General features: G+C 38.8%; 1 protein-coding gene across 1 annotated transcript; it reads left to right on the top strand.

Annotated features, from left to right (window-relative positions):
* The first annotated feature begins 14 nt into the window (after positions 1 to 14).
* Positions 15 to 20,008, top strand: LOC145487939 (uncharacterized). The gene is made up of 21 exons (XM_081466708.1): positions 15 to 149; positions 748 to 1,076; positions 1,207 to 1,345; positions 1,925 to 2,253; positions 2,385 to 2,523; positions 3,130 to 3,458; positions 3,590 to 3,728; positions 4,326 to 4,654; positions 4,784 to 4,922; positions 5,521 to 5,849; positions 5,980 to 6,118; positions 6,717 to 7,045; positions 7,176 to 7,314; positions 7,911 to 8,239; positions 8,371 to 8,509; positions 15,177 to 15,553; positions 15,637 to 15,775; positions 16,375 to 16,703; positions 16,835 to 16,973; positions 18,075 to 18,224; positions 19,698 to 20,008. Exons 1-21 carry the CDS (start codon positions 128 to 130, stop codon positions 19,832 to 19,834), a joined length of 4,569 nt encoding a protein of 1,522 aa, XP_081322834.1. The 5' UTR covers positions 15 to 127; the 3' UTR covers positions 19,835 to 20,008.
* The last annotated feature ends 556 nt before the right edge of the window (positions 20,009 to 20,564 follow it).

Here is a 20,564-nt window from a genome sequence, read left to right as displayed (position 1 = left end):
TAATGATTAGGTGTTTAGTGGAAATAAGGACAGAGACAGCATTGTTTACCACAACTTAAACCCGCCAATCCAAGCAAGCTACATCAGACTCAGGCCAACAGCGTGGTCCAGTCATATTTCACTGAGGATGGAACTGTATGGTTGTTTAGGTATGTTGTAGTCTGATTACTTGCAACTTTTTAAGCTGTGTGGAACATCTTAAGATAATATCTGATTGCTTAAGAATGACGTGTTTTGTATATGCTAGTACTGAAAGGTGATTTTATGTTTGTTAAAAAGCTTTTTTAACCTCCAAATTATCGGCATATACGTACTATAAATACAAATAGCGAACTAAAGTTGGGATCATGATCCAAACAAGTTTTATGTATCAAAGAGGTGTGGTTTGAGTTTAGTTTCGGACGTGAATTTTTATCTAAAAACCTCTTTAGCTAGACACAAGTAAAGTTCATGGGAACTGTCGGGGAAGAAGAAGCCAAAGTTTGTAGTTCTCAGCTAAACATTACAAGCATTACGGCATAGCGTAACAAAATCGAAGGCACAAATATTATTTTTAAAACAGTCTTTTAATCTGGAAAGGCTTTATTTTTCTGAGACTGCTAACTAGAAGAGCTGGCTATTCTTGGTAAAGAGCTGTGAGGTTGAAAAAATCAGTAATTCAATGTTAACTATTTTGTTTAGTTAGTTAGTTAGTTTGTTTGTTTTTTACATTGATGGTTTACTTATGTTTTGTGTTTTGCACGGCAGCGCTATGTACAGCATCTCTAGGCATGGAATCGCGTCTCATCAAAGATGCTCAAATTACCGCCTCTTCTGAGTGGGATTCAAATCACGCTGCGATCCAGGCAAGGTTGAACTTTAAGGCAGGTGGAGGCAAACAAGGGGCATGGTCAGCTCGCTCTAATGACGCCAATCAATGGATTCAGGTGGCCCTTGGGAGATACACCAAATTAACAGGTATAGCTACACAAGGAAGAAATGGACACAGTCAGTGGGTAACCAAATACCAGCTGCAATACAGTGACGATGGAGTTATCTTTCACTATTACAAACAACCAGGCCAGAGATCGCCAAAGGTAAAAGCATACCAATCTGACAATTTTAAATCGCTGCACGTATTCATGCAACCATTTTACACCTAAACTCATTTAGTTTTATTTTTGTTATGAGAAGCTTTACTGTAGATCTGTTGATGCTCATGATTAGGTGTTTAGTGGAAATAAGGACAGAGACAGCATTGTTCACCACAACTTAAACCCGCCAATCCAAGCAAGCTACATCAGACTCAGGCCAACAGCGTGGTCCAGTCATATTTCACTGAGGATGGAACTGTATGGATGTTTAGGTATGATTGTAGTCTGATTAGTTGCAACTTTTTAAGCTGTGTGGAACATCTTAAGATAATATCTGATTGCTTAAGAATGACGTGTTTTGTATTTGCTAGTACTGAAAGCTGGTCTTATGTTTGTTTAAAAGGCTATTATCGGCATATACATGCTATTAATAGAAATAGGGAACCAGAGTTGGGTTCATAACCCAAACAAGTTTTATGTTTCAAAGAGGTGGGGTTTGAGTTTAGTTTCGGACGTGAAGTTTTATCTGAAAACCCCTTTAGTTACATACAAGTAAAGTGCAGGGGAACAGTCGGGGGAAAAGAAGCCAAATCTTGCAGTTTTCAACTAAACATTAAAAGCATTAGAGCATAGCCTAACAAAATCAATGCAAAAAAACTATTTTTGAAACAGTCTTTCAATCTGGGGAGGCTTTAGTTTTCTTACACTGCCAACTAAAAGAGTTCAGTATTCTTGTTGTAAAGCTTCGAGGTTGAAAGGATCAGTAATTCGATGTTGACCCTTTTGTTTTGTTTGTTTGTTTGTTTTTTTTTCTTTAATGGTTCACTTATGTTTTGTGTTTTGCACGGCAGCGCCATGTACAGCATCTCTAGGCATGGAATCGCATCTCATCAAAGATGCTCAAATCACCGCTTCTTCCGAGTGGGATTCAAATCACGCTGCAATCCAGGCAAGGTTGCACTTTAAGGCAGGTGGAGGCAAACAAGGGGCATGGTCAGCTCGCTCTAATGACGCCAATCAATGGATTCAGGTGGCCCTTGGCAGTTACACCAAATTAACAGGTATAGCTACACAAGGAAGAAATGGACACAGTCAGTGGGTAACCAAATACCAGCTGCAATACAGTGACGATGGAGTTATCTTTCACTATTCCAAAGAATCAGGCCAGAGATCGCCAAAGGTAAAAGCATACCAATCTGACAATTTTAAATCACTGCACGCCTCTATTGCAACCATTTTACAGCTAAACTAATTTAGTTTTATTTCTGTTATGAGAAGCTTTACTGTAGATCTGTTGATGCTAATGATTAGGTGTTTAGTGGAAATAAGGACAGAGACAGCATTGTTTACCACAACTTAAACCCGCCAATCCAAGCAAGCTACATCAGACTCAGGCCAACAGCGTGGTCCAGTCATATTTCACTGAGGATGGAACTGTATGGTTGTTTAGGTATGTTGTATTCTGATTACTTGCATTTTTTTCACCTGATCATTGGAACACCTGAAGATAACATCTGATTGCTGCAGAGTGACGTGTTTTGTATATGCTAGTATTGAAAGCTGGTCTTATGTTTGCTTAAAAGACTTTGCTAACCTCTAAATTATTGCCACATACGTACTATTAATAAAAATAGGGAACTGGAGTTGGGATCATGATCCAAACAAGTTTTATGTATAAAAACTAGAGGTGAGGTTTGAGTTTAGTTGTGGGCAAGAAGTTTTATCTGAAAACCCCTTTAGTTACATACAAGTAAAGTGCATGGCAACAGTCGGGGAAGAAACAGCCAAATTTTGCAGTTCTCAACTAACCATTACAAGCATTAAGGCATAGCCTAACAGAATCAAAGCCACAAAACTCATTTTTAAAACAGTCTTTTAATCTGGAAAGGCTTTATTTTTCTTAAACTGCTACCTAGAAAAGCTCAGTATTCCTAACAAACAGCTGTGAGATTGAAAGGACCAGTAATTCAATGTTAACTATTTTGTTTAGTTTGTTTGTTTGTTTGTTTGTTTTTTACATTGATGGTTTACTTATGTTTTGTGTTTTGCACGGCAGCGCTATGTACAGCATCTCTAGGCATGGAATCGCGTCTCATCAAAGATGCTCAAATTACCGCCTCTTCTGAGTGGGATTCAAATCACGCTGCAATCCAGGCAAGGTTGAACTTTAAGGCAGGTGGAGGCAAACAAGGGGCATGGTCAGCTCGCTCTAATGACGCCAATCAATGGATTCAGGTGGCCCTTGGCAGTTACACCAATTTAACAGGTATAGCTACACAAGGAAGAAATGGACACAGCCAGTGGGTAACCAAATACCAGCTGCAATACAGTGACGATGGAGTGCACTTTCACTATTACAAAGAACCAGGCCAGAGATCGCCAAAGGTAAAACCATACCAATCTGTCAATTTTAAATCACTGCACGCCTCCATGGCAACCATTTTACAGCTAAACTAATTTAGTTTTATTTCTGTTATGAGAAGCTTTACTGTAGATCTGTTGATGCTAATGATTAGGTGTTTAGTGGAAATAAGGACAGAGACAGCATTGTTTACCACAAGTTGAACACGCCAATCCAAGCTCACTACATCAGACTCAGGCCAACAGCGTGGTACGGTCATATTTCACTGAGGATGGAACTGTATGGTTGTTTAGGTATAATTATAATCTGATTACTTGCAACTTTTTTAGCTTAGTGGAACACCTCAAGATAACATCTGATTGCTTAAGAGTGACGTGTGTTGTATTTGCTAGTACTTAAAGCCGGTCTTATGTTTGTTTAAAAGTATTTTCTAACCAGGAAATTTCCGGCATCCGTACTATTAATATAAATAGGGAACTGGAGTTGGAGTCATGATCGAAACGAGTTTTATGTTTTAAAGAGGTGAGGTTTGAGTTTAGTTTTGGACGTGAAGTTTTATCTGAAAACGCCTTTAGTTACATACAAGTAAAGAGCATGGCAACAGTCGGGAAAGAAGAAGCCAAAGTTTGCAGTTCTCAGCTAAACATCACAACCATTACGGCATAACCTAGCAAAATCAAAGGCAAAAATATTATTTTTAAAACAGTCTTTTAATCTGGAAAGGCTTTATTTTTCGGAGACTACTAACTAGAAGGGCTGGCTATTCTTGGTGAAGAGCTGTGAGGTTGAAAAAATCAGTAGTTCAATGTTAACTATTTTGTTTAGTTAGTTTGTCAGTTTGTTTGTTTTTTACATTGGTGGTTTACCCATGTTTTGTGTTTTCACGGCAGCGCTATGTACAGCATCTCTAGGAATGGAATCGCATCTCATCAAAGATGCTCAAATTACCGCCTCTTCTGAGTGGGATTCAAATCACGCTGCAATCCAGGCAAGGTTGAACTTTAAGGCAGGTGGAGGCAAACAAGGGGCATGGTCAGCTCGCTCTAATGACGCCAATCAATGGATTCAGGTGGCCCTTGGGAGATACACCAAATTAACAGGTATAGCTACACAAGGAAGAAACGGACACAGCCAGTGGGTAACCAAATACCAGCTGCAATACAGTGACGATGGAGTGATCTTTTACTTTTACAAAGAACCAGGCCAGAGATCGCCAAAGGTAAAAGCATACCAATCTGACAATTTTAAATCGCTGCACGCATTCATGCAACATTTTACACCTAAACTAATTCAGTTTTATTTCTGTTATGAGAAGCTTTACTGTAGATCTGTTGATGCTAATGATTAGGTGTTTAGTGGAAATAAGGACAGAGACAGCATTGTTTACCACAACTTAAACCCGCCAATCCAAGCAAGCTACATCAGACTCAGGCCAACAGCGTGGTCCAGTCATATTTCACTGAGGATGGAACTGTATGGTTGTCTAGGTATGTTGTAGTCTGATTATTTGCAACTTTTTAAGCTGTGTGGAACATCTTAAGATAATATCTGATTGCTTAAGAATGACGTGTTTTGTATATGCTAGTACTGAAAGGTGGTTTTATGTTTGTGAAAAAGCTTTTTTAACCTCCAAATTATCGGCATATACGTACTATAAATACAAATAGCGAACTAAAGTTGGGATCATGATCCAAACAAGTTTTATGTATCAAAGAGGTGTGGTTTGAGTTTAGTTTCGGACGTGAATTTTTATCTAAAAACCTCTTTAGCTAGACACAAGTAAAGTTCATGGGAACTGTCGGGGAAGAAGAAGCCAAAGTTTGCAGTTCTCAGCTAAACATCACAAGCCTTACGGCATAGCCTAACAAAATCAAAGGCAAAAATATTATTTTTAAAACATTCTTTTAATCTGGAAAGGCTTTATTTTTCTGAGACTGCTAACTAGAAGAGCTGGCTATTCTTGGTGAGGAGCTGTGAGGTTGAAAAAATCAGTAATTCGATGTTAACTATGTTGTTTAGTTAGTTTCTTAGTTTGTTTGTTTTTTACATTGATGGTTTACTTCTCTTTTGTGTTTTGCACGGCAGCGCTATGCACAGCATCTCTAGGCATGGAATCGCGTCTCATCAAAGATGCTCAAATCACCGCCTCTTCTGAGTGGGATTCAAATCACGCTGCGATCCAGGCAAGGTTGAACTTTAAGGCAGGTGGAGGCAAACAAGGGGCATGGTCAGCTCGCTCTAATGACGCCAATCAATGGATTCAGGTGGCCCTTGGGAGATACACCAAATTAACAGGTATAGCTACACAAGGAAGAAATGGACACAGTCAGTGGGTAACCAAATACCAGCTGCAATACAGTGATGATGGAGTGCACTTTCACTATTACAAAGAACAAGGCCAGAGATCGCCAAAGGTAAAAGCATACCAATCTGACAATTTTAAATCGCTGCACGTATTCATGCAACCATTTTACAGCTAAGTTAATTTAGTTTTATTTCTGTTATGAGAAGCTTTACTGTAAATCTGTTGATGCTAATGATTAGGTGTTTAGTGGAAATAAGGACAGAGACAGCATTGTTTACCACAACTTAAACCCGCCAATCCAAGCAAGCTACATCAGACTCAGGCCAACAGCGTGGTCCAGTCATATTTCACTGAGGATGGAACTGTATGGTTGTCTAGGTATGTTGTAGTCTGATTATTTGCAACTTTTTAAGCTGTGTGGAACATCTTAAGATAATATCTGATTGCTTAAGAATGACGTGTTTTGTATATGCTAGTACTGAAAGGTGGTTTTATGTTTGTGAAAAAGCTTTTTTAACCTCCAAATTATCGGCATATACGTACTATAAATACAAATAGCGAACTAAAGTTGGGATCATGATCCAAACAAGTTTTATGTATCAAAGAGGTGTGGTTTGAGTTTAGTTTCGGACGTGAATTTTTATCTAAAAACCCCTTTAGTTACATACAAGTAAAGTGCATGGGAACTGTCGGGGAAGAAGAAGCCAAAGTTTGCAGTTCTCAGCTAAACATCACAAGCCTTACGGCATAGCCTAACAAAATCAAAGGCAAAAATATTATTTTTAAAACATTCTTTTAATGTGGAAAAGCTTTATTTTTCTGAGACTGCTGACTAGAAGAACTGGCTATTCTTGGTAAAGAGCTGCGAGGTTGAAAAAATCAGTAATTCCACGTTAACTATGTTGTTTAGTAAGTTTGTTAGTTTGTTTGGTTTTTACATTCATGGTTTACTTATGTTTTGTGTTTTGCACGGCAGCGCTATGCACAGCATCTCTAGGCATGGAATCGCGTCTCATCAAAGATGCTCAAATCACCGCCTCTTCTGAGTGGGATTCAAATCACGCTGCAATCCAGGCAAGGTTGAACTTTAAGGCAGGTGGAGGCAAACAAGGGGCATGGTCAGCTCGCTCTAATGACGCCAATCAATGGATTCAGGTGGCCCTTGGCAGTTACACCAAATTAACAGTTATAGCTACACAAGGAAGAAATGGACACAGTCAGTGGGTAACCAAATACCAGCTGCAATATAGTGATGATGGAGTGCACTTTCACTATTACAAAGAACCAGGCCAGAGATTGCCAAAGGTAAAAGCATATTAATCTGACAATTTTAGATCGCTGCACGTATTCATGCAACCATTTTACACCTAAACTAATCTACTTTTATTTTTGTTATGAGAAGCTTTACTGTAGATCTGTTGATGCTAATGATTAGGTGTTTAGTGGAAATAAGGACAGAGACAGCATTGTTTACCACAACTTAAACCCGCCAATCCAAGCAAGCTACATCAGACTCAGGCCAACAGCGTGGTACGGTCATATTTCACTGAGGATGGAACTGTATGGTTGTTTAGGTATGATTGTAGTCTGATTACTTGCAAGTTTTTCTGCCGACTGGAACTTAAGATAATATCTGATTGCTTAAGAATGACGTGTTTTGTATTTGCTAGTACAGAAAGTTGGTCTTATGTTTGTTTAAAAGGCTTTTCTAAACTCCAATTTATGGGATATACGTACTATTAATAGAAATAGGGAACCAGAGTTGGGTTCATGATCCACACGAGTTTTATGTTTTAAAGAGGTGAGGTGTGAGTTTAGTTTAGGACATGAAGTTTTATCTAAAAACCCCTTTAGTTACATACAAGTAAAGTGCATGGGAACAGTCGGGGGGAAAGAAGCCAAATCTTGCAGTTCTCAACTAAACACTAAAAGCATTAGAGCATAGCCTAACAAAATCCAAGGCAAAAATATTATTTTATAAAACAGTTTTTAATCTGGAAAGGCTTTATTTTTCTGAGACTGCTAACTAGAAGAGCTGGCCATTCTTGGTGAGGAGCTGTCAGGTTGAAAAAATCAGTAATTCAATGTTAACTATTTTGTTTAGTTGGTTTGTTAGTTTGTTTCTTTTTTACATTCATGGTTTACTTATCTCTTGTGTTTTGCACGGCAGCGCTATGTACAGCATCTTTAGGCATGGAATCGCGTCTCATCAAAGATGCCCAAATTACCGCCTCTTCTGAGTGGGATTCAAATCACGCTGCAATCCAGGCAAGGTTGCACTTTAAGGCAGGTGGAGGCAAACAAGGGGCATGGTCAGCTCGCTCTAATGACGCCAATCAATGGATTCAGGTGGCCCTTGGGAGTTACACCAATTTAACAGGTATAGCTACACAAGGAAGAAATGGACACAGCCAGTGGGTAACCAAATACCAGCTGCAATACAGTGACGATGGAGTGCACTTTCACTATTACAAAGAACCAGGCCAGAGATCGCCAAAGGTAAAAGCATACCAATCTGACAATTCTAAATCGCTGCACGCCTCTATGGCAACCATTTTACAGCTAAACTAATTCAGTTTGATTTCTGTTATGAGAAGCTTTACTGTAGATCTGTTGATGCTAATGATTAGGTGTTTAGTGGAAATAAGGACAGAGACAGCATTGTTTACCACAACTTAAACCCGCCAATCCAAGCTCACTACATCAGACTCAGGCCAACAGCGTGGTCCAGTCATATTTCACTGAGGATGGAACTGTATGGTTGTTTAGGTATGTAGTCTGAGTACTTGCAACTTTTTAAGCTGAGTGGAACATCTTAAGAGTGATTTTCTGAGGGTCGAGAATCGGAAGACACTCACGAAAAATCGATTTTTCTTTTTTTTCGCCAAAACATACCTTTGGGTGAACTTATTCATGGAAAAAGAGTTTAAAGTTTCAACGATTTATTTTAGGGCCAAAATTTAAGAAAGTTCGAAATTTGCATATAGTGGTGGTTTTCGCGGCTTAAAATGTTCAGAATTTTACGCTTCTTTACGAAAACAGCGAGGGCGTAAAAACAATCCTATGAAAACAAAACTTGGCAGAAATATTATTTCATTCTTATACTTTAAAATCGTGTAATAAGTTTCTTGAAGCTTTGTTTGTAGCTTTGTAACGATGGGTATTTGTACAGCCGCCATTTCTGTCTCTCGGCAAGGAAGAAATAAAGGCCAAATTTGACTAGTATAAATGGCCTCTGGTATATATCATTTGGTCAAAATATCTACATTTTAGGAAACCTTTGTTATTGTTTTTTTCACCCGAAAAGGTATAGCTCTGGGAATTAAAATGTTCTCCATCAGTAAAATAAAATGTTACGGCATGTAAGCGAGTTCAAATTTATGCAAATCACAAGGTTATTCTTTGGAAGTCAACGGTTTAAAACAGGAAACAACGACTCACCGTTACATACGTTCCTTCTGCTGCTATGCAAACGATTTTAACTTCCCAGTGTTCTTGTGAGCTTTTCTGTAAAATATTTCCAGTGAAACAGCGAGCATAAACGGCAATAAAATTAGACAAGGTCGACAATGTTTATATTTGAGATGAGACACTGAGTGGCACACACAGTCCTGGCTGTTTTCATCGTCTTGCTCAGTCGAGAGTCCTTTAAAAATATGATAGAATATTGGCTTTAAACCGTAGCAAATTAGTTTCTCATATCCATATGCCTCATGTCGACTCATGAGTAAATAAATCAGTCTCCGTACAGTGAATAAACAACTCGACTGACCTCTGAGGTCAGGAGGTCACCTGATATGTTATTATGTTACTTTTCGCCGGTTTCACATTACAGGCGTAACGCCGTATTGAACATTACATTATTTAGTTGAATTACGGTATTCAAAATCTCTTTGACGATATTTCGATTTAAAAAGAAAATTGAAAACGCAGCATTTTGACATAATTGTTAGCTTCTAACATTTCGTTCATAGATGCATGATACCCTGACATAATTTCAACACTGGATTGATCTCTCTGATATCGACGTGATTCATAGTTTTGCGCTTAGTAACATTTGGCACACATCTAAACGTGCGCAAAGATAAATACTAAAAAATAAGAAACCGTTTATCTGCAGGAAAAGCTGGACCGCCGAAGATAATAATGTTTTAAATTCTGCATAGTATTTATTCGAGTAACGCAAGCTACTTGCTTTCAGTAACGCTTCGTGTCGCTTAGCAAAAGTGACAAAGTTACTCTATGAAAATAAAGGTAAGGTAAGGTCAAGTCTGCATGCGAGCCAAGTGGCCCATCAGGCCGGAGCTTATCCCGGTTTCTGTAGCATGAAGCGACTAGGAGTATTTCTACTCCCCCCTGGATGGGATGCTAGTTCATCGCAAGGTTACCCTCAGCATTAAGTTCGCCGATACGCATTTATACACCTGGGTGGAGAGAGGCACTGTGAGAGTAAAGTGTCTTGCCCAAGAACACAACACAATGTCCCCGGACAGGGCTCGAACCCGGACCGCTCGATCCGGAGACGAGCGCACTAACCATGAGGCTACCGCGTTCATTCATTTATTTTTCTAATCTGAAATTTATGTTACATAGGCTTAAGATTTTCTTTCCAAATTTACCGTTCAATTTCCTATTCCGGCCATATTTGAAGAAATTCTTTCTCATTTGATTACTGTAAAACTTTACAATCACATATCTTGCGGAGGTTCAATATTTGCCTGTGTCGTTGCAGGAGTCAAAAAAGTGTCAGACATTTATTACTTACTGGTTGAAGTTGTACTCTTGATAGTTTTAAGTTGCGCTTGTTAATGCAAATCAAACATGTTCACTTCCTTATAAAGTTATTGCGATATCTGTCAAGAGCAGCATGACATTTTGTGTGAAAAATTAAACAAACATTTAACACATTATCTTCAGTTACAGCAGCACAGAGTTAATCCGTTTTAATGGTAATATGGCTTTTTTAAGTATGTCCAGGTAGATTCGTTTAAGGCGAACAGGCTTGGGTGGCACTTCTAATTCCCTTTTTCCGTTCCTACTTTCTCTTCTCCAATATATGCCTGTTCGCAGGCTAGTACCTCTCAATACAATTCATGCAGATTGCATTCTACTTTCGGGAGTGTTAGCCGTTACGATCGACTTTTGAAATTATTTTTCTTGGGAGTGGGGTGGGGGTGGATTAGCGCTACTTCTAAAACCTAATCATAACAGCAAAATTGAGCGTCATCAGGAGCCATAATCGGGGACGGAGACCGTAAGCGCGCGCCATTTCTAGTATTGGAGTTGTCCCCATGATATGGGACAATAATTCTATTTTTAGAACAAATTGCGCCATCGCCTGCGGCACACGCGCGTACATGCTGCGAGGATTTTTGCGGATGTCGCGCGGGGGAAATGGCGTCCGAAATTCCCGACATTTCCATGTTTTTGGCCCACAACTCAACGCGTTTATGTCTGTTGGAATTTTGCTTAAGTATTTTCGTCGTAAGTTGCTCCAGTTTGAGTGAAGTAAGACAGTGTCGAATTTAGGTATGTTCCGCTTTAAGCTTATATATATCGCTGACCAAGTTGTGTTCCGACGGATGCTTCTTTTACGTTTACATGAGCTGTACATTACTCCACTTATTTAATTTCACATATGTTGAAGAGCTTTTCCATTACACAGCAAAAAACTAGCTGAATATATTTAGATATAGCAGAGCTTCAGGACTTCATAGTTTCCTAGCTCCTCTTGCCACACGCTTGCGAGGAATTTGTTAGTCTATCGCAACTGAAAAGTAAAACAAAATAATTGCTAGTTTGGTCAGTTTAACTTTCGCCTGAATTGTAAGCAACGCTTGATGTTTCATCAAGGTCCAATAACTTTACGTCCGTAGATACTGCTCAGTTTTATTCGTGTAAAAATCCAGTGAATTCTCTGTTGTCGATGAATGAGAACGCCCGCCGATGCGTGTTTTGTACAGTCACGGTAAACATGACAAATTGTGCTTCCGCCGCACTTTCGTGTGAAAGCGTACATCGAACTCAAACAATAACTCTATAGTTTTAAATATGTTTAAGATTGATAAATGTTTGAGAACGTATTAGAAGCTAAGCTGAAAATATGTGAATAAAGGAGAAATAATCAGCAAAGTTACGATGACGCTTTCTTTATTCAATTTCGAATAACGATTTCGATTTTGTTGATCGAGTTATGAAAACTCCTTGTCTATTTTCATTTTCGCAGTGTAAAACTTCACTATGCTTATGTTGAAGAAACAGCATGATGTTAGTAGCCTTTTTTGCGTTCGTGAAATTTGTTGTAGCATCTCAGCACAAAAGATAACGAAAGAAATCTTTGTCAAGCTTTGTTGACAATTGAAAACACCGACTCGGACTTGAAAGTGCACGAGCTGCACTATACAAATGAGCTAATTGTACGCGTCAGACTCACCAAACAAGCAGAAACAATAAGAAACCATCAAAACAGGATTTGGTTATGATTAACCATTGTCTGAGAAACTCACAAATTAACTCGATACCAGAGTAGAGAGTTTTCTTGCTATATTCTTAAGTCAGAACAAACGCAAAAACATACGCGTAAGCTTACAACTAGCGCGAGCAGATCTTATTATTCATTCCCAGCGCGAGATTGAAGTCTTGTTTTCGACCCTGAAAAACCCACCTTTTCCGTTAGCTCAGAGCATAAAACTACATATAAGCGTCCTGGTTCGTATTCCCTGCCTTATTCCCTGCCATCGCTATGAAAAATACGTAAGAGAATCTCTCAAGGTCTCTCAACTCTCAACATTTGATCACGCAACGTGACAACATCCACGCGAGAGCCCCCGACATGTGCGTGGATCCGCGCGGATATGTGACGTCAGGATGGCGCAATTTGTTCTAAAAATAGAAAAATTGTCCCATATCATAGGTGCGCGCGGATCCCAAGACTTACGGTCTCCGTCCCCGATTATGGCTCCTGGCGTCATAAGTGACTGAAATGACTAAAACACAGAAACCAAGGCTGTTCCGTTTTAGTTAGCAAAGGTTGGTGTAGGATTCCACGTGCGAATTTTTATTTTAGCTTGCCATTTACGTATGCAAATTAGGACTATTTAAAACGCTACGGTTTCCTAGCGCGCCAATCTTTTCAACGTTTTCTCAAGCTTCAAGTTAATATTGTTGCGGGATCTATTCTACCTAGCTTCACCGTCATCGCTACAGTCAGGAAACATTTGTAAGTCTTTATATTCTGTCCTGTATTTCTCATATCGCTCGGCTCTTCTTCACATGTATTTTTATTTATTTTTCTAGTCGAACCTAGCTCGCTCTATTCTTTCAATTCTCAACGGGCTCCTCGAGTCTCTTCAACAGAGCGTGAGTTCGAAATCTCTAGACGTAGCGTCAACAAGAACTGTAAGCTACAGCTGGTGATATACGAACAGCGAGAGCAAAGCTTATTTTTTTTCGCGTGAGATTTGCGTATTCAGCTCGTCCTTCCGTGCCTCTAAATAACGCATTCACTGCCAAGGGCATTATTCATCTCCACTTATTAGTCCGTGTAACTGACGATTTCTGGAGATCTGACCCGGATAGTCACTGCTTTAAAAACCACAGGCGGTGGTGCTATCCAGTAAGATCGTTTGCCTCCTTTGACTCACATTCGATATTTTTAACTATAAACCCCTGTAGACCATGCTGAATTTTCAAAATCAGGTCGTTTTCTACACGCTTTATCTCTGAAACGAAGTCGGTGACCCCCATTTCCTTCTTGTTTTTTTTTGCATTTCTGACGCAAGTAACTCATTATCTGACTGCCGTAAAAATTAAGAAAAAATCTATCGACTGGAAAATTTTCGCGTGAGCGTCCTCAAATACGGCGTGACGCGTGTAATGTGAAACCGGGGAAAAGTAACATAATGACATATCAGGTGACCTCCTCACCTCAGAGGTCAGTCAAGTGGTTAATTCAATGTACGGGGACTGATTTATTTACTCATGAGTCGACATGAGGCATATGGATATGAGAAACTAATTTGCTACGGTTTGAAGCGAATATTCTATCATATTTTTAAAGGACTCTCGACTGAGCAAGACGATGAAAACAGCCAGGACTGTGTGTGCCACTCAGTGTCTCATCTCAAATATAAACATTGTCGGCCTTGTCTAATTTTATTGCCGTTTATGCTCGCTGTTTCACTGGAAATATTTTACAGAACAGCTCACAAGGACACTGGGAAGTTAAAATCGTTTGTATAGCAGCAGAAGGAACGTAAGTAACGGTGAGTCGTTGTTTCCTGTTTTAAACCGTTGACTTCCAAAGAATAACCTTGTGATTTGCATAAATTTGAACTCGCTTACATGCCGTAACATTTTATTTTACTGACGGAAAACATTTTAATTCCCAGAGCTATACCTTTTCGGGTGAAAAAAACAATAACAAAGGTTTCCTAAAATGTAGATATTTTGACCAAATGATATATACCAGAGGCCATTTATACTAGTCAAAGTTGGCCTTTATTTGTTCCTTGGAAAGAGACATATATGGCGGCTGTACAAAATACCCTTCGTTACAAAGCTACAAACAAAACTTCTAGAAACTTATTACACGATTTTAAAGTATAAGAATGAAATAATATTTCTGCCAAGTTTTGTTTTCATAGGATTGTTTTTACGCCCTCGCTGTTTTCGTAAAGAAGCGTGAAATTCTGAACATTTTATGCCGCGAAAACCGCCATTATATGCAAATTTCCAACTTTCTCAAATTTTGGCCGTAAAATAAATTGTTGGAACTTTAAACTATTTTTCCATGAATAAGTTCACCCAAAGGTATGTTTTGGCGAAATAAAAGAAAAATCGATTTTTCGTGAGTGTCTTCCGATTCTCGACACTCTCAGAAAATCACTCTTAAGATAATATCTGATTGCTTAAGAATGACTTGTTTTGTATTCGCTAGTACTGAAAGCTGGTCTCATGTTTGTTTAAAAGGCTTTTCTAACCTCCAAATTATCGGGATATACGTTCTATAAATAGAAATAGGGTACTGGAGTTGGGTTCATGATCCAAACGAGTTTTATGTTTCAAAGAGGTGAGGTCTGAGTTAAGTTTTGCACGTGAAGTTTTTTCTGAAAACCCCTTTAGTTACATACAAGTAAAGTGCATGGCAAAAGCTGGGAAAGAAGAAGCCAAATTTTGCAGTTTTTAACTAAACATTATAAGCATTAGAACATAGCTATACAGAATCAAAGCCAAAAAAATTATTTTTAGAACAGTCTTTTAATCTGGAGAGGCTTTATTTTTCTCAGACTGCTAACTAGAAGAGCTCAGTATTCCTGGTAAGGAGCTGTGACATTGAAAAGATCAGTAATTCGATGTTGACTCCTTTGTTTTCTTTGTTTCTTTGTCTTTTTTCTTTCTTTCATGGTTTACGTATGTTTTCTGTTGGGCACCGCAGCGCCATGTACAGCATCTCTAGGCATGGAAACGCGTCTCATCAAAGATGCTCAAATCACCACCTCTTCTGAGTGGGATTCAAATCACGCTGCAATCCAGGCAAGGTTGCACTTTAAGGCAGGTGGAGGCAAACAAGGGGCATGGTCAGCTCGCTCTAATGATGCCAATCAATGGATTCAGGTGGCCCTTGGGAGATACACCAAATTAACAGGTATAGCTACACAAGGAAGAAATGGACACAGTCAGTGGGTAACCAAATACCAGCTGCAATACAGTGATGATGGAGTGCACTTTCACTATTACAAAGAATCAGGGCAGAGATCGCCAAAGGTAAAACCATACCAATCTGACAATTTTAAATTGCTGCAGGCATTCATGGCAACCATTTTACAGCTAAACTAATTTAGTTTTATTTCTGTTATGAGAAGCTTTACTGTAGATCTGTTGATGCTAATGATTAGGTGTTTAGTGGAAATAAGGACAGAGACAGCATTGTTTACCACAACTTAAACCCGCCAATCCAAGCTCACTACATCAGACTCAGGCCAACAGCGTGGTATGGTCATATTTCACTGAGGATGGAACTGTATGGTTGTTTAGGTATGATTATAATCTGATTACTTGCAACTTTTTTCAGCTGAGTGGAACACCTTAAGATAACATCTGATTGCTTAAGAGTGATGTGTGTTGTATTTGCTAGTACTGAAAGTTGGTCTTATCTTTGTTTAAAAGTCTTCTCTAACCTCCAAATTATCGGCATCCGTACTATTAATATAAAAAGGGAACTGGAGTTGGAGTCATGATCCAAACCAATTTTTTTTGTTTCAAAGAGGTAAGTTTGAGTTTAGTTTTGGATGTGAAGTTTTATCTGAAAACGCCTTTAGTTACATACAAGTAAAGAGCATGGCAACAGTCGGGGAAGAAGAAGCCAAATTTTGAAGTTCTCAACTAAACATTACAAGCATTAGAGCATAGCCTAACAAAATCAAAGGCAAAAATATTTTTTCAAAAGAGTCTTTTAATCTGGACAGGCTATATTTTTCTCAGACTGCTAACTAGAAGAGCTCAGTATTTTCGGTGGGGAGCTGTGAGATTGAAAGGATGAGTAGTTCGATGTTGACTCTTTTGTTTTGTTTGTTTGTTTGTTCGTTTGTTTATTCCTTTTAAGGTTAACTTATGTTTTGTGTTGTGCACCGCAGCGCCATGTACAGCATCTCTAGGCATGGAAATGCGTCTCATCAAAGATGCTCAAATCACCGCCTCTTCTGAGTGGGATTCAAATCACGCTGCAATCCAGGCAAGGTTGCATTTTAAGGCAGGTGGAGGCAAACAAGGGGCATGGTCAGCTCGCTCTAATGACGCCAATCAATGGATTCAGGTGGCCCTTGGGAGTTACACCAAATTAACAGGTATAGCTACACAAGGAAGAAATGGACACAGTCAGTGGGTAACCAAATACCAGCTGCAATACAGTGACGATGGAGTGCACTTTCACTATTACAAAGAACCAGGCCAGAGATCGCGAAAGGTAAAACCATACCAATCTGAGAATTTTAAATTGCTGCAGGCATTCATGGCGACCATTTTACAGGTAAACTAATTTAGTTTTATTTCTCTTATGAGAAGCTTTACTGTAGATCTGTTGATGCTAATGATTAGGTATTTAGTGGAAATAAGGACAGAGACAGCATTGTTTACCACAACTTAAACCCGCCAATCCAAGCTCACTACATCAGACTCAGGCCAACAGCGTGGTACGGGCATATTTCACTGAGGATGGAACTGTATGGTTGTTTAGGTATGATTATAATCTGATTACTTGCAACGTTTTAACTGTTCCAACTTAGTTTTACACCTAAAATTACGTTTGGGTTTTAATTGCGTAATGTACATCTGATGAGTGATTTATTAGTTCGTGGTAAGAAGTCATTGTGTAGTGTTTGGTAATACTGACAACTGTGAAACATGATTTTTTTAAAAATAGAAGAACCATAGCGAGGATAAAACATATTAAAAATTTAAGGAAAACGGTCACTGGGTATATAAAGTTAAAACTTTCAGAGCTTTCGGCTGTCAGACTACAGCCTTCGATGGATAAAAAATGGAAAAGATAACAACTACAAATATATACAAAAATGGGTGGAACTATAAAAAGAATGTCTTAAAAAAAAAAAGTTTTTTATTGTTCCACTTATTTTTGTACATATTTGTAGTTGTTGTCTTTTCCATTTTTTATCCATCGAAGGCTGTAGTCTGACAGCCGAAAGCTCTGAAAGTTTTAACTTTATATAGCCGGTGAACGTTTTCTATAAATTTTTAATATGATTTTTTTAATTCAAAGCTGATAGACATATACTAGTTCGCCCCTTGGAAATGAATGACCTTCATGTGCCATCTTTTCAGTGAAGCTTAGTCAGTCATAGAACGATATGCCAGAAAACCTGGTCGTATGTTTTTTCGAGAGGTTTTTTTGATTACGATATTATCGGCATATCTATTAATAATATTAGGAGCGAGCTAGAATGAAGATCATTATCACGTAGAAGTTTGGGGTCACAGTTTTTGTAGTTATGCTATATCTGAAAAATGTTAGGTACATCAACTAAGCTGCATGGCAAAGCTCGCAGAAGCACAAGACAAGTTCTACAGTTGTTAAGTATACATCACAAGCCTTAAGCGGACGACATTAAGCGCAAAAGACATTTTACAGTAGGGAGCTTATAATCCCTAGAGTCTTTTAGTATAAGTTGATGGTCTCATATTTTGGTTTAGGAGGGGGATATTTTGATGAGAACGATATTTTGTCAGAGATTTAATTAGAGAGTGCTAAATTTGTCGTGGGCATGTTTTTGATTTGCTGATTATCTATTTGTATTCGTTCGCTGTCATCTGGTTCTAGGCAACGCAACCGATCCAGTCTCCCAAGGTGGTCGAAGAAGACGTGAAGTTGGCGATCCCAAGACTAATGTGTACTCCTTGGCTGAGGGCGCACTCCACCTGGCGCGAGCGAAACGAGAGGAAAAGCGCGAGAAGGACCTGGATAAAAGTGGTATGCAGGCGTTCGAGTTTAAATCACATAATAACCCAAGTTATTCTCGCATTTTGATTGGTTCTCGCCTATGATCTATTAGAGGACAGACGCACGATTGACGTCATTATTACAAAGTTTTTCCCTCTGTGTTTTAAAATGGCGGAAAGTTTTGAGAATTTAGATAATGTTTTACATGACTGGGCAAAAGACAAGGTGCGAAAAATAGTCTTGTCGAGGTATTGAACAGGTACGAGAAGCATAGTCTAGCAGGAAGAAGAAAGATAAAGCCGTTTCTTTTTAAGAAAATGACTCTGAAAAAATACTCGAGCAGTCTCAGTCGGCAGTTGAGCGAGACTAAACCAAGCACAAAATTGGTAAGTCGAGAACCATTGCTTTATCTCGAATTTAACAAACCCAATAAACAAAATGTTTATGAGATTAGTTTACTGAGAAAAATTCAACTTTTCTCAGTCTCAAAATGATTGTTGACACACTGATTGATGTCAAAAATGAAACATAAAAACCGCTTCTTAAAATCAGTTAAAATAAACACATAACCTTGGTTTCCGATGCGAATGTTCCAGTCCGTTTCAGGGCACAGCAGCGAGCAAAGTATAGCTCACTAAAGCTTACGGCCAACTGTATTGCAGCTAAAAGGTGTCTCCGACACTATTTCAAACTGATTTGAGAATCACCAACCACAGAGGACACAAATTTCCACCATCACTAACGCTTTTTTCATTCAAAACTCGAATCGAATGGCCTCCAGGTTGACCACAACCGCAAGTTTTCCGAGCGTATTCTTTCAACTCCTGCAGTATTCAAGGCAACGTCTAAGCTTTTCGGCTTACAGGGCTGCTCTGATGACAAAAACCGACTTGACTTTTCAGCATTTTCTTTAAGATTTGTAGATTTCGCAGTTCAATTCTGCTTTCGCTGTAAGTTTTCATTCCACGACAAGCGACGCTCAAGTCAAGTTTGACAGTGGCGTGATTTTCCTGGACCAATCACAATTCTTTGCGACGCATAGCAACCAATGAGATTGCTTCATTTTGTATAGAAAATAGATTACGTCAAATGGCTTTTTTCGTGTTCGCCAGAGTGGGCAACAGCCGGCTTTCGAGTTATGTTGAAAAATTTTGAATAAAATGCTTTATCTGTAATAGTTTGTTTCGTTATTATATAAAACGAATATATGCCTTGCTGTGGTGTGTCTGTTCAGTAATAGATCACATAAGACGTCAAAATGTGGTAAGAACATCAGTGACACACTCGGCTATCGCTTCGTGTGCCACTTTTTTGTTCTTACCACATTTTGATGTCATCTGTGATCTATTACTGAACAGATGCACGGCAACATGGAATCTATTTGTTAAATAGACAAATGATGATTTGTATTTTTTTTTTGACGTAGTAAGTAAAGAACGATTTTGAGAAATTATCATGTGTTGTCATCTTGCTTCTTGTTATTTATGTTCTCAATCCCCCTAGGTTCCAGCTCCGTCTTCCTCATGGCTCTGCTTGTGATGTGCCTTGCTTGCTTGGCCGGGACGGCACTGATGATATTCAAAAAGTCACGTGACAAGTCTGCTGGGTTTGCTATGCTTGTCAGCGGTGGTCAGGAATGAAAGCATTCTTAAATACTTAACCGGACAGACTTAAGGGTTACTCGAGCATGAGATATGTACAGAATTACTGAAAGTTTCCTCGCTAATCTTTTTATTGTGTACTTTAGTTAGTCAGCCCTGTAGACAAAACACTAGTTACTACTACTCTTCTGAAAGGTTCTTCTCAAATTCATTACTAATTCATCAAGTTAAAACAAAGAAAATCACAACCGTGAAGGAGGTTTGAATACGGTACCCGGTCTCAATTAGCATAGATTTTGACGATTTTACCCCTCCGTTAACTCCTTAGTTTTAGTCTCGATTGAGAAGATATATCAAACACTCGAGACAGTGTTTATCGGCTATCCAAACACCTCGAATTTCGAACTTCAACTCTCTTCTCTGTAGTAGTCTGGGAGGTTGTTACATTGCAAGAACTTGACGTCGTAGTTGTATTGTGAAAACAACAACAAAAAAATCTCTTCTCTGTGTTTGGATATCCCGATGAAACACTGTCTCTCGTGTTTGATATATTTCTTGAAGTATAGATGATGTAAAAGAAGCATTTTTTGACCTATTAATTTGCTTTATATTCTAACATTTTGTGAGAAGACTGCAGAGATTTAGTGTCTTAAAAATAACTCGCTTTAATTACATATCCTTAGCTCAAGTTAAGCCCAACAATCTACTTTTTACCGGATTGACGAGAACATGTGATTCAGCTAAGGGGGCTTGCTTTTTGTTTTTGTTT

This window comes from Orbicella franksi, chromosome 5, assembly GCF_964199315.1.
Source record: "Orbicella franksi chromosome 5, jaOrbFran1.1, whole genome shotgun sequence".
Taxonomy (NCBI): domain Eukaryota; kingdom Metazoa; phylum Cnidaria; class Anthozoa; order Scleractinia; family Merulinidae; genus Orbicella; species Orbicella franksi.
The sequence above is the reverse complement of the archived record's forward strand: the minus strand, read 5'-3'. Positions and strand labels throughout refer to the sequence as shown.